The sequence below is a fragment of the Patagioenas fasciata genome, chromosome 2 (genome assembly GCF_037038585.1).
Source record: "Patagioenas fasciata isolate bPatFas1 chromosome 2, bPatFas1.hap1, whole genome shotgun sequence".
In the NCBI taxonomy this organism is placed as follows: Eukaryota; Metazoa; Chordata; class Aves; order Columbiformes; family Columbidae; genus Patagioenas; species Patagioenas fasciata.
The window spans coordinates 64,051,935-64,063,718 of NC_092521.1; the positions used below are offsets into that span (position 1 = coordinate 64,051,935).

The following is an 11,784-nucleotide window of genomic DNA, read 5'->3' on the forward strand; positions in this document are numbered from 1 at the left end:
ATGCTATGAAGTAGGCAGCTGGCCTGGAAGGACCAAGGATCATGAAGAATAGTTATTATATGAGGCAAAATACTGTGGGACATATTAGCGGCCACTGAAGGTATCCTAGGTCCATGATTGAAAGAGCAGGTTGGGAGCTTTGGCCTGCCTTTCTGTACCCTTCAGCAGCAGTGTAGAGACAACCTCTGCCTTCTTTCTACTCAGTGTGCCCCACAGGTCATGGCAAGAAGGGCAAGAGCTGCAAGGGTGAAGAGCATGGTCTGGGGAAAACGATGGTCAGGCAGAAGAAGAAGGCAAAGGCTGGGGTGGAAGGAAAGGAGCAAATAAGGCCAGACAGGTTTCAAAATCAAGTGCCATGTATGAACCCTGCAGTGCTGCACACCTGTATTCCTGCATGTTCTTAACATGGCAGTTTCATAATAGAAACCTGGGAAGAGTCGGCTGGGGCAAAGCCTCCAAGCAATTTCCATCCTCAGTTACACTAGTATAAAACCAGAGTTGCCCCAAAATCATTTCCAGATGGACAGTAGCATGGGTGACCCAGCTGGGTCCCCAGTGTGGCCAGTGACCTGAGCTGACTGTGCTCTTCTTTCCTTCTTTTCAGCCACAGCTCTGCACAGAGCACCACAGCTTTGAGAAATTATTTCTCTTTCCTTCCTGCCTCCAAGACACCACCACAGCCCCCTTTTCCTCATCAGCGCATATTTCTGTGGCTTAAATATAGCAAATATAAAACAAGTGCAGCACACACAAAATGCCATTCGGGGGAGCGCAGTGAATATGCTGCCTCTGTAACGTAATGAGACCCAAGTGCATCTGCCAAATATTTGAGCTGAGATTCCAAGTGAGAGGAGGGGTCCACAGCACAGAGAACTTCACCACCAAATCCTCAGGCCAATATCCCTCTGCATCTTTTGGGGGTTGTTTGTTGGTCCAGCTTGCCTTCACCTGGAGGTGTTTAACCCCTCTCAGAAGTCGTTTCCTCTAGGAAAGGTGAAGAGCAGCTTTTTGTGCTGGGGCTTTGAGTGGATTTGAATTAAAAAATCACCAATGACGTGTAATGTAAAGCCAAGAAATTGTGTTTCTTTAGGGGTGTGGTCTGGCTTTGTGGCTGAGGTTAAATGACACCAGTTAAACCACGCCAGTTTTTGAATGTCTGACCCTGGGTACTATTTTCAGTGCAGTGATTTTTGAAGTGATTAATGACAACAGCTTGGCACTAATCAGTGGCTTGTGTTGCTGATTAAGCTAACTCTTCCTTGGCTCACAACAGGCATCAGGAATAGAAAGGGCAGGAAGCTCCCCAGAGCGACAGGAGAGGCAGAGCAGATCAGGACCTCCCGAGCTGCCTGTTTTTCCATGGGAAAATGAAAAAAAAAAATAGCCATCCAAGTTCAAAGCTGAGCTCAGCAGTACTGGAGGGCTTCATTTTGCTTTGAGAACATTTTTTTATATGGACCTCTTTCAACATTCCTGTCCCTCTCAATAAAAAACAAACAAACAAACAAACAAAAAACCAAAAACAAAACCAAAACAAAAAACAGACAAACAAACAAAAAACAAAACAAAAAGGGCTTTACTTGTTAAATGTATGCTAATGTTGCTAATGTGGCACTGCGTGCATGTGTTAGTAGGAGGATCTCAGAGATGCTACCTAGTTTCAAATCTAGCTATGTGCATCTACAAAATCTTTCCTTTCTTCAAGACACTTAAGGAAATCTGTTAGTTCAGTGTCGAGGCTGCATGTTATGACCTGATCCATCAGTCCTGATGTAACCCAAACTCCCCAAATCATCCAATTTGCAAATGAGACAGATTCTCCAGATGCCACCCCGTAACTAAAGGAATCCCTAGAGGAAGCAGACTGTGCTCTCTCTGCTCTTTACGTCACCTCCATTAAGAAAATGCAGTGACCTCTGCTCAGCTGGTGATGTTTCAGACAGAAAAAGTCCCATTTCCTCAGTGCTACTTCTACATCTCTGTGACATCAACTGGGCCCTGTCTTATCTTTTGTTTTTTCCTTCTCGAGTGAGAAAATCCAGTGAGCAGGACTCCGAGACTTACAGGGAGCCGTTGCTTGGCAGACTGCACTTCTACACAGTCACAACCACCCTGCTAAAATTGGACATGGTGGCTAGTAGGTGACATCTGTGTTCACAGCAGAGCTCTTTCACCATCCTGAGCTACCATAAAGTGAGAAGGATGCGAATGAAGCTCCATTTGTGCTGTGGAGCCTGAATGTTGGCCAGCATCGTTAGCCATTGGCATCTTGATCACAAACTTCAGAAAGCCATAAGGGAAATACGTGAGATTTTATAAGCTCGACTTCAAGAGTGTTCTGTGGGAGTCCTTGAAAACTTAATGTCTATGGTAATGACAATATATTCACAGAGCTTTTGGCCATCCCATTGAGCCCTTCACAGAGGCTGTCCCTCTCTCTTCTGCCATGGGTGGTTCTGACACCCCTCTGGGGAAGCTTCCAGATTGCTGCTTGGTTCCTGAAATGTAGGGGCACTCCTCAGAGGAGCCCAGGGAGCTTCTCTCTCTGGTATTGCACAGCATGAAGAGAGGATCACTTGCACAAAAGCTCCTCACTGCAGGTGACTTCCCCTCAGGCCGGGCGTGGGGCAGGCAGGAAGGCAGGGCTGGCCCTCAGTGGAGCTTGGCATGATGAAAGGGGAGGTGTTGCAAGCCTTTGTGCAAAATGCCACACACACCTCAGACAGTTTTGTCTGAGTTTTTGAGGCAGTTTAAGGTTTTGCTTCCCAGGGCGGACATTTCACCTGGGATTATGGGCCTGAGTGTTTGTGGGGCTGGGGTATTTTCAGTGTCTTTTCTTCTCTGTGGGATGCACCATCATCACTTATAAGCAGGATCATGCATAGAACGATAGAAACAGAATAATTTTTCTTGGAAGAGACCCTAAAGATCATTGAGTCCAACCATAACCTAACTCTAGCACTAAACCATGTCCCTAAGAACCTCATCTACGCATCTTTTAAATACCTCCAGGGATGGTGGCTCCACCACTTCCCTGGGCAGTCTGTTCCAATTCCTGACAATCCTTTCTGTGAAAAAAGACTTCCTAATACCCAATGTAATATCTGTATCTAACAATCTAATATCTATAACTAATATAACTATTCAATGACATGATGTGGGCAGTAAAGGCCAGGCATTGTCCTGGCACGGGTCTGGTGAGTGATGCTGCAGGAGCAACTTGGGCACTGATCTCTCCCACTGTGGTGCCACAGGGCAGCACCAAGCGCAGGATGTTTTCTCAGTGGGGCATAACTAAAAGTATAACTGTGCACTGGGGGAACCTAGCCCCAGGCCTGTGTGGGCAGCACCTTAGCTACCGAGTCCTGTTTGGAGGCAAAGTATGAGTAAAGTATCACTTTAATGGTAAGAGGTTGCACCAGGGCTTCGATGCTGGGACCTGCAGTCACAAAGATGACCCTACATGGCTCCTGCAGGAGTTCTGCTTCCCATCGCCCTGCCTGGGGACCAGCCACCCCAATGGACATACCTGCTGCCCTATGGACACCAGCCATGCTTGTGCCCACTGCTGCCAGGCTAACAGCAAGGGACTGTCACCGGCAGGGAAAGAGCCAGGCTCTTCAAGCAGGTAATTAAATAAAGGATCTCCATTTCCATGCTTTGATTTGGCACCTGGAGGGACTTCTTGTTTCCATCCCCTGTTTTCCCTCCTTCTCACACGCACAGACACACACATGCTCACTGTTGACTATAAGGGCAACTTCAGAAAACCACTTCAGGAGTTAGGGCTCTAAATACTTGAGAAGGTTGGAATAGAGGTGATTCAAACTGCCCCAGTTTGGGTGCAGCCCAAATGTGTTTATCCCCTGCCATTTGTTCAGGCAGGGGCTGTATTGCAGTGGGACTTTCTCCAAAATCTCACTTTATTTTCTCAGTCTTTCTCTGTTGCCTCTTTTCTTGACAACTCACTTTTTGTTGTTGTTTTTTCCCATCCTTTTATCAACTATTTCAGCTCTAGGCATCATATCCAAGCTCTGGGTCTCTGAACTTTCCAATTCTCAGACAATTAAATCAGAGTAAGCCAACATCAGCCCCCATAAGTTATGCAGCATTAAGCCTATTGTGCTCAGGATTTCCATAGTGGTTTTGCTTCACCTGTTATCCAGCTGCCAAAGACACAGGAATATTAGTGGCTCTTCACAGCATAAATGTTTTCCTGCACCCTCCCCACCCAATCTTTTTTTGGGTGTGCAAATGCACACTCCTCCCCACCAGCCCTTGGAAGAAAGTCTGTAGGTTGAGCTGCAAATTCCAGCAGCAAGGAAGGGCTGCTTGGGTGGCAGCCACAGTGAGACCCTTCTTCAAGACATTTCCCTGCTCTTAGATGCCAGATCAAGACAATATGGCTTAAAATTCTGTGCGGCCTGACAACACTCCTCATCCCCTAAGTGATGCAGAGTTGGTAGGAAAAATCCTACTATGGAGAAATCATCCCACTATCAACATTTTAGTGCCCCTGTGACATTGTCAAGTGCTTGACTACTGTCCCCTCTCACTATAATTCACGTTCTCAGACTGTTTTCACCCCTTGCCTTTTAACTCTGCACTTCCTGAGCCGGTTGTTTTGTGACTGTCACACCCTCGGCGCAGCAACCACAAGGCTTTGGTTTTAGCATCCAGGCAGGCAGAAGCTCATTTCAGAGGCAGCTGAGCTGTGCCTCGAATTGTTAAAGGGGTGAAGTTGTTTACACCACCAGCTCATGCTAGCCAAGCCACATTTATTTTGTGACTTTAACGATGGGACTGGATGACAAAAAGGTTGTGTTTTACAGAGCTTTGTAAAGACACTGTCTAAAAACGGGAAGGGGAAAAAGGGTGCAAAGGAAGGCAGTTTTGCTTCAGCCTTTGGTGAGACACTTGTTTTGAAAGCCCGGAAGGTGGCCTGAGCACACCTAATCAGTGGTTTCTCTCCAGCTGGTACATACCTTCCTCTTTTCTCTGAGGGCTGGTTAAATGCCACTTGTTTATTTGACCTGTTTTTTCCCCTTGCTGCTGTTATTATTAGTGATCTCAAAATATCGTCGACAAATACGAACCAAACATGTTGCCTTCAAGACACGGAGAAGGAAACTACAAAAAGATCAAAGATCATTAATTAAAAAATAGGGAGACAACAAATAGAAAGTGTCTCTCATGCCAATCTTTTCTTCAATTTGAGGCCTCATAGACTCAATTGTTTATGCTTCAACTACAGAGTGCACTTCCCTGTTAAAAATATCCCCCCAGCTGCCCAGGACAGCTGGAAGGGCCGGGGGCTGGAGCGCTGAGGGTGGGTCGATGCGGGGGCACCCAGGGTGGGGACAGGGCTCTCTCGCTGCCTCCTCCAACCACAAAAAGCTCTCTCACCCGTCTGCATAACTCTGTGTCTGCCCATGGACCACAACCAAGAAGCAGCAGCTGCGAGAAGCAGGTGAGCAAAGCATTTAGCATAAACAGGAATAAGCAAAAATGCGCACCCTCTTTTCCACACCATCCTTCTCCTGCACCCTGAGTGAGACTGCTCATGCTCTTGGAGAAAGGTGCTTCAATCTGAGTTTATAGGCCAAATATCCCTTACTGCGATCTACCTATCTGTTTGAAGCAGGCACTGTTGCCTTGGTGATGGAGTGATGGGATTTCTCTTCCTCTGGGCTGCAGTGAGAACAGCACACGTGTTCTCCGTCTCCAGGAACATGAGATAAGCCAAAAGGACAGGTGGGGCTGGTGGGAGCTGTAAATGTTTTCAAGACAATGACCTGTAGTCTCTCAGCAGTCAGGGAGGAGAAGCTCCCATGCTTAGTACATTGCCAGGCTGCTCATCTTTACTACAGCCTTCTCAGGTATAAGGCACTCGTATGCTGGAAAATGGAGACCTGTCAAAAACTGGTTTGGGTGAAAATTTTGAACGAATGATATCTCTGTATTTCTCTGAGGCACACGTGTGCTGGAATACTGTACTGATATGTACATATGAACATCCTTAGAAGACATAATTTGCCTAAAGGTGCATCAGTTTGATGTGTTCTGTGGGGAGGGAACATACCTGAGCTGACTCTCACCAAAGCAGGGGTAGGGTAGTGGCTGCTGCAGCCAGCAACAGCATGGAAAGAAGCCTGGTCCAGTGGGTCACAGGCAACCTGTGACATTGATGTTCCTGCCTTACTTTTAGACAGGTCACTGCAGCTGCATGCCTGAGGAAAGCAGAGTGTCTTGTATTGCTTTAGGGGAAGAGGAAGGTAGATTAACCTGAATTGTTGCTGAATAAAAAGCACATCTCAACTCTAAGTTAACATCTAAGACTTTATCCTCATTTCTCTCTAATATCAGCAGCGTGTTACAATACACCAGGCGGCGCGTATAACCATGAACAGCAGCTACCTTTCCTCTCAGCAAAGCCTCAAAGCTGCTCCCAAACCACAGAGCTAAAACTTTTCTCTCTTAGAAAGGGCAGGCAGGCTTTACAAGGATGTAAAATCATCTGGTACATTTTTTGAAGCATACCTTAGACGTTCAATGCAATTACAGTTCTGCTGGGAGCCTTGATGGGTGGCAGTGCTGGAGTGTGTCTGTGTTGAGCACCATGTGAGTCCTGGGCGAGGAGAGTGCCTTGGGACTCTAACATCATGCAGTGCACCATCTGAAGTGGGGCTCTGGTCTACTAAACTGGAGCATGCATTTATTGAATGTTAGGAAAGACAGCTGTGCTTTTTTTTCCCCCATACTTTGGAAACACAGATGGGATTTTGTGTCAGCTCTGGCCTGAGAAGGCAGGTCACGGTTAACATGAGTACAACCAGAGGACACATACAGGAGGTGGGAGGTGCAGATGTGAGGAGAGGTTGGTGTGGAGCAGCTGTATGAAAAGATCTGCAACAAATCACGGTCTAATTTCTATTTCTCCTGTGCATTCCCAGTTCAGATATGTTGATCACTGCTAACGAAGTGCCTGGATCCATATGCTTGCTGTGCTTGCTGAATGCTTGCAAACCCTGTGCATGGATGTGTCTGCATCAATCCAGGAGCTCCTGCTGTGCCAAGCCCCCAGCCCTGGTCTCAAGCTGTGCTGGAGTGTTGGCACCATGACTCCATGTGAGAGACCAGCTCTCCTCCCAGGGGAGACGAGGGTCTGTCTGCCAAGAGAGCTGACTCATGCCCAAATCTCCTTCCCTCCCTGGGCCTGGGAGCTGCAGGAGCCTTCCTGGCTCCTCAGCTCAGAAAGACCCAAGGAACACCCATGCCTGTTTGGCTGCAGTGATGAGGAGGAGGCTTGTGCTAGTGGAAATGATTTCTTTTTAATGAAATATCACTTTGGAATCTCAGGCACTTAAAGTCACTAAAAATTAAAAAGCATTTTCCCCACAGTAGGTGTTGTGACCATATGTAAGACTAAGTGAAGTCACTTGCCTTGAATTAACAGAGAAAGGCCATAAAAGAAACAAAACATATCACTTCCTGTACATTCAAGAGGCTAAAATAGTTCCTTCTTGAAACTTTTGTGTACTACATCTGTGCCCTGTGAAACTGTGGCCACACGGCAGAGGAGAGGGAGTTGCGCTTCACCAAACCTAAGGACAGTAATTCGCAAAGTCTCCACAGATCTTTTGAAGGAGACAGCACAATGTAAGGGCAGGGTTGTTACTAGAAAACAAGAAAATTAGCTGACAGATTTTCTTTGAAGGTGAGCATTTTCAAGTTTCTAATAGTTATTGCAAGAACCACCCTGATTTTTTTGAAGATACGCATAGTATACTATGTCACACCCATCTCTGTGACTTGGAATTTCAATGCACGATAGGGAAAAACATTGCTATTGTAGCATATGTAGATAAAAATGCTGGAAATATCAGTGATACTGCAGAAAATACAGAAATTTTCAATGAAGGGGGTTTTTTTTGCTTGTGGGAAAGCATCAGTGCCAGCTTATGGTCTACATCAATGGGAAAATATTTTCCCCTTTGTCTTTCCCAAAGGAGGATTTTAAACTATAGCTTTGAAAAGAGCTATCCAAGGAGCTCTTTGTTGCTTTTTCGAAAAACTTAAAACATCAGAGGATTTCCAGAGAGGTATGAGTTAATGTTGTATCACTAATGATGCAGTAGCCTGACAGTGGTCCTGACTCATTGGGGAACAGCTGATCTAGGAGTCCTATAGGCAAAACGAAGGGAGATGCAATACAATCAGTGTCACTCATTAGGGTTTTATAGAAAATAATTGTATTGATAGTGTACTTGGACTTTCATAAGAAATGAGACCTGGTACTGCATGAGATCTAGACCAAGAAGTTTGAAAAAGAGGAGATCAATTTGGGACGTGCTGTATGGTTCCAAACCAAGTCCAAATGACAGATGTAACCCAGCTGAGGAATCATCAAGGATGCCAGTTTTTAGCGAGGACCTGCACAGATTGGTTCTGTTCCTTTGGAATTTAACTCTTTTTATGTCAGTGACCTGAAAGCAAACTTTAAACACTGACTGACTGAACATGCAGATGGCACCATGTCTTGGGAAGTGGTAAACCACTCCGAGAACAGGCTGCTTGAGAAAGTGAGCTGATTCATCTGGTTTAGTGTGGACTTAGCTGGGAGCAACAGAGATAAGCGATAATGACAGGATAGTGTTGACCCTGTCCTGAGAAATTTTAATGCTGAAAGACTTGAAGATTATAGAGTAAAATTTGATTAAGAGAAGACCCTCATGTGATGCTGGGATTCAAAAGACTTCAAGCAGTCCTTGTACATATCAGCTGTTCCTCAAGCTGATCCTGACATATGTATTTATAAAGTATGAGCGAACAGATCATGTAACATTTGGATTTGCCCCTGGTGTAACAGTTTTGAAGAGGTGGGTTCCATGCTGGTGTCCACATCTCCAGGGGGATGTTCCAAGAATGATGAAAACACTTAAAAGATTGAAACTCTCATTTATGAAGAAACATTAATTGATAACAGTCCGCTCGGCAAAGGGTAAGAGAGGTTTGAATACAGTCTGTGGATAGTTATATGAGATAGGTATACATATATAAGCAATAGTGAGTTCTTTGCTCTCCTGGACAAGAGGGTATCAAACTCCAAAAAAACTAGACAAATCAACACTAGAAGAACTAAGATGTAGCTATCTTTAACTGTGACAGTAGCTAACCATCAGGAGAAGTTTAAAAGGTGGATTGGGGGATTTGCCATCACCGCTTTCCAAATCGAACAGGATGTGGAAAATAAAACAAAAAGCCCACACTCTGAGAACTGTGGTCTGCACTGAGCTGGGAGTCGGAGTTCAGCTCCTGGCAAGCGCCTCCATCTGTCCCAAAAATCTACAACTAAGTTTTGGCCGGCACCTGAGTCTCTGCAGCATGAGCAGGGTGGGGGCTGCCCTGTGACCAAAACAGGGACAGCTCCTCCCCGCTCGGATCCCATCCAGCGCCAGGGACCGCGCTGGGTTGTCCAGGGTCAACAGAGCTCCAGAAATAGCAGCCAAAAAGCTAATGTTCCCCTTCTAACCCATTCATGGGAGAGGAGAGGGGGCTGAAGGGGAACTAGCACTGCGCCTGTGTTGTTTGGGCTTTACAGCTGGCAGGTTTTGGAGCCAACAGACCCTCTGGCCCAAAGAGCAGCTGCGGTAGATTTGTTCCCAGTTACACGCAGGCAAATTGAGGAGGCTGTCACCGACTCTTGAGCTCATAGGATAACTCAGGTGGGAAGGTATCTCAGGAGGTCATCTAGTCCAACCTCCTGCTCCAAGCAAGGTCACAGAGAGGTTTCAAAAATGTTCCTGCCTTTGAAAAGCCAGCCTCCTATAGCTGTTGCTGGATCAGCCCTGCCAGAAACAAGTTAGCTGAGAGCCTGGAAAGGATTTCTTAGGCGCAGTATCTTTCCCTACACATAATGCAATATAAATGTCGAATAACCTGCATACATTCCTCACTTTCCTTCCTATGTTTCTGACTAAGATCATAGGCTAGCAGTTTCAGAAACAGCAAGGAAGCCTAAATCCCACTGGCTCTTCAGAGCACTCAAAAATGTCCTTATCAAGTCGGTTATCCTGAGAAGCAGCATCCATCTGCGTCAAGGCAGGATGCACGGAATGCAACAGGGTACTTTCAATGCCAGGTGATTTGCCCAGTGGCATCAGGTCTTCCCTGGACTATCAGGATTTTTTCCTCAATGCAAATGCTCTGATCTCTCCTTTCTGCAAATCCATTGCTCTCCTGAGCCCAGAATGGGACACAGGGTGAGGAGTGGGGGCATATATACGTGAGAAATTTTGAATACGGACAGTACTTCACTGAAACTGCTCTCTTTTCTGTGCTGGTGCCTTTCACTGAGGCTCAGATAACTTGATTTGGCACTACTCACTGCTAAGTTTTCCCTACCAACCGCAGTTGAGCTTTGTTTAAATGAGGTTTGCTGAAGCTGTGCTCAAAGTGAGTTTAAAGGTTCACAGTCTTTGGAGAGGTTCCAGGCAGCTCTTTGTGCCTTCAACTCCCTTGGAAACTGTGAAGGGCTGGGGGCCGGGAGAAGATTTGCATGAGCAAGTTCTCTGCCCGGCCCCCACTCAAGTGCAAAGGGGAGCAGCCAGCAGAGGCAGAAATTAGACACCATGGGCCAGATTCTTCCTTCTCCTCTATGTCCTCTTATCTATTTTGACCTGGTAGCACTTGATACACATGTAAACAGCAGCACAAGATGCAAGTGGTGAGGAAAAGAGCTCCGACAGAAGCAGTTTAAGGGATAAGAAACTGTGGCACTGGCTTTGTGCTCTGGGTTGTGGCACTCGGAGAGAAGGAGGCTAATTTTGCTCGGTTAATTTAAGTAGCAAGTAACCTTTAGCCCCTGTAAAGAGCCCCTACTACTTTAACGACAGCTGCACCTGTGGTGTTGAATGCCCGACGTGCTACTTTGCATAGTGCAGCCACTGTAGAAAACACATTTGGTGTCTCCCCAGCTTTTTTCTTCTTCAGTAACCTCCTTGCTGAGGAAGCAAGCTGCTGAACCAGTGTGAAAGTTATTTTTATTGCATACAGGGTGCTTTTGTTTTCCATTCTCTTAGGAGAAAAAGAGAGTCTGGTCACCCTGTGACCTTGGAGCCCATAGACAATTCCAAATTTACCCAAGAAATACCACCCACGCAAGAAACTGGTCTCTAGTCTGAGTAGAAGGGTTAGTGTAATAAAAGATGACTTTACCTTCCCCAAAGGCATCATCTTCTTCTCCGGGTGCAGTTGGATCGTCTTGGGTGTGCTGCATCGTGGTGAGGACACAGCTCGGGGAGCAGCCAGAGCCTAGTGCTTGAACCGGTTCCTATGCTACCACTCGACTATTTCCTTTCACCAGTTTCCTCAACATTTTGGTGGCAACAGCTTCCGCATCTGCACTTACGAAAATAGTCTCATTCATATGAATAGCGCTTCTTGTTTTTACGGGCAGCCTTTGAGATGAGTTTAGAGGTGGGGTGTCCCCACTGCTGAGAGAGAAGTTGATTTTGAGAGCAGAGGCAGGCAGGACAGGCTCAAAATGCACCCTGCCCTGTTGCTGTGAATACCGCTGCATAGCAGCAGCCCTTTCAGGCCAGGATGTAAGGGGTTTTGCATATGAATGTGTATCCTTTCTTGCGGCAGAGGTAGAGCAGGGAAACAACTCTGCAGAGTGGCTTGCATTCATCCCAGGGACAGTTTGACCAGAGTAACTGCCTTCCCCCTGGCCCCAGCTCTCTCAGTGCCATGTGCTCAAGGGATTTTATTTTTTATTTAGCA

General features: G+C 46.3%; 1 protein-coding gene across 2 annotated transcripts in view; it reads right to left on the reverse strand.

The window, feature by feature from the left end:
- The window catches only part of RIPOR2 (RHO family interacting cell polarization regulator 2), a 72,384-nt gene extending 60,874 nt beyond the window's left edge, over nt 1-11,510 (reverse strand). Inside the window, exon 1 of one of the 2 annotated variants that reach the window (XM_065830944.2) lies at nt 11,218-11,510. In XM_065830944.2, coding sequence (XP_065687016.1) covers nt 11,218-11,278 — 61 coding nt within the window. In that variant the 5' untranslated portion in view covers nt 11,279-11,510. The remainder of the gene's footprint in view (nt 1-11,217) is intronic. The other variant, XM_065830946.2, reaches the window with a different exon arrangement.
- Nucleotides 11,511-11,784: the final 274 nt, after the last annotated feature.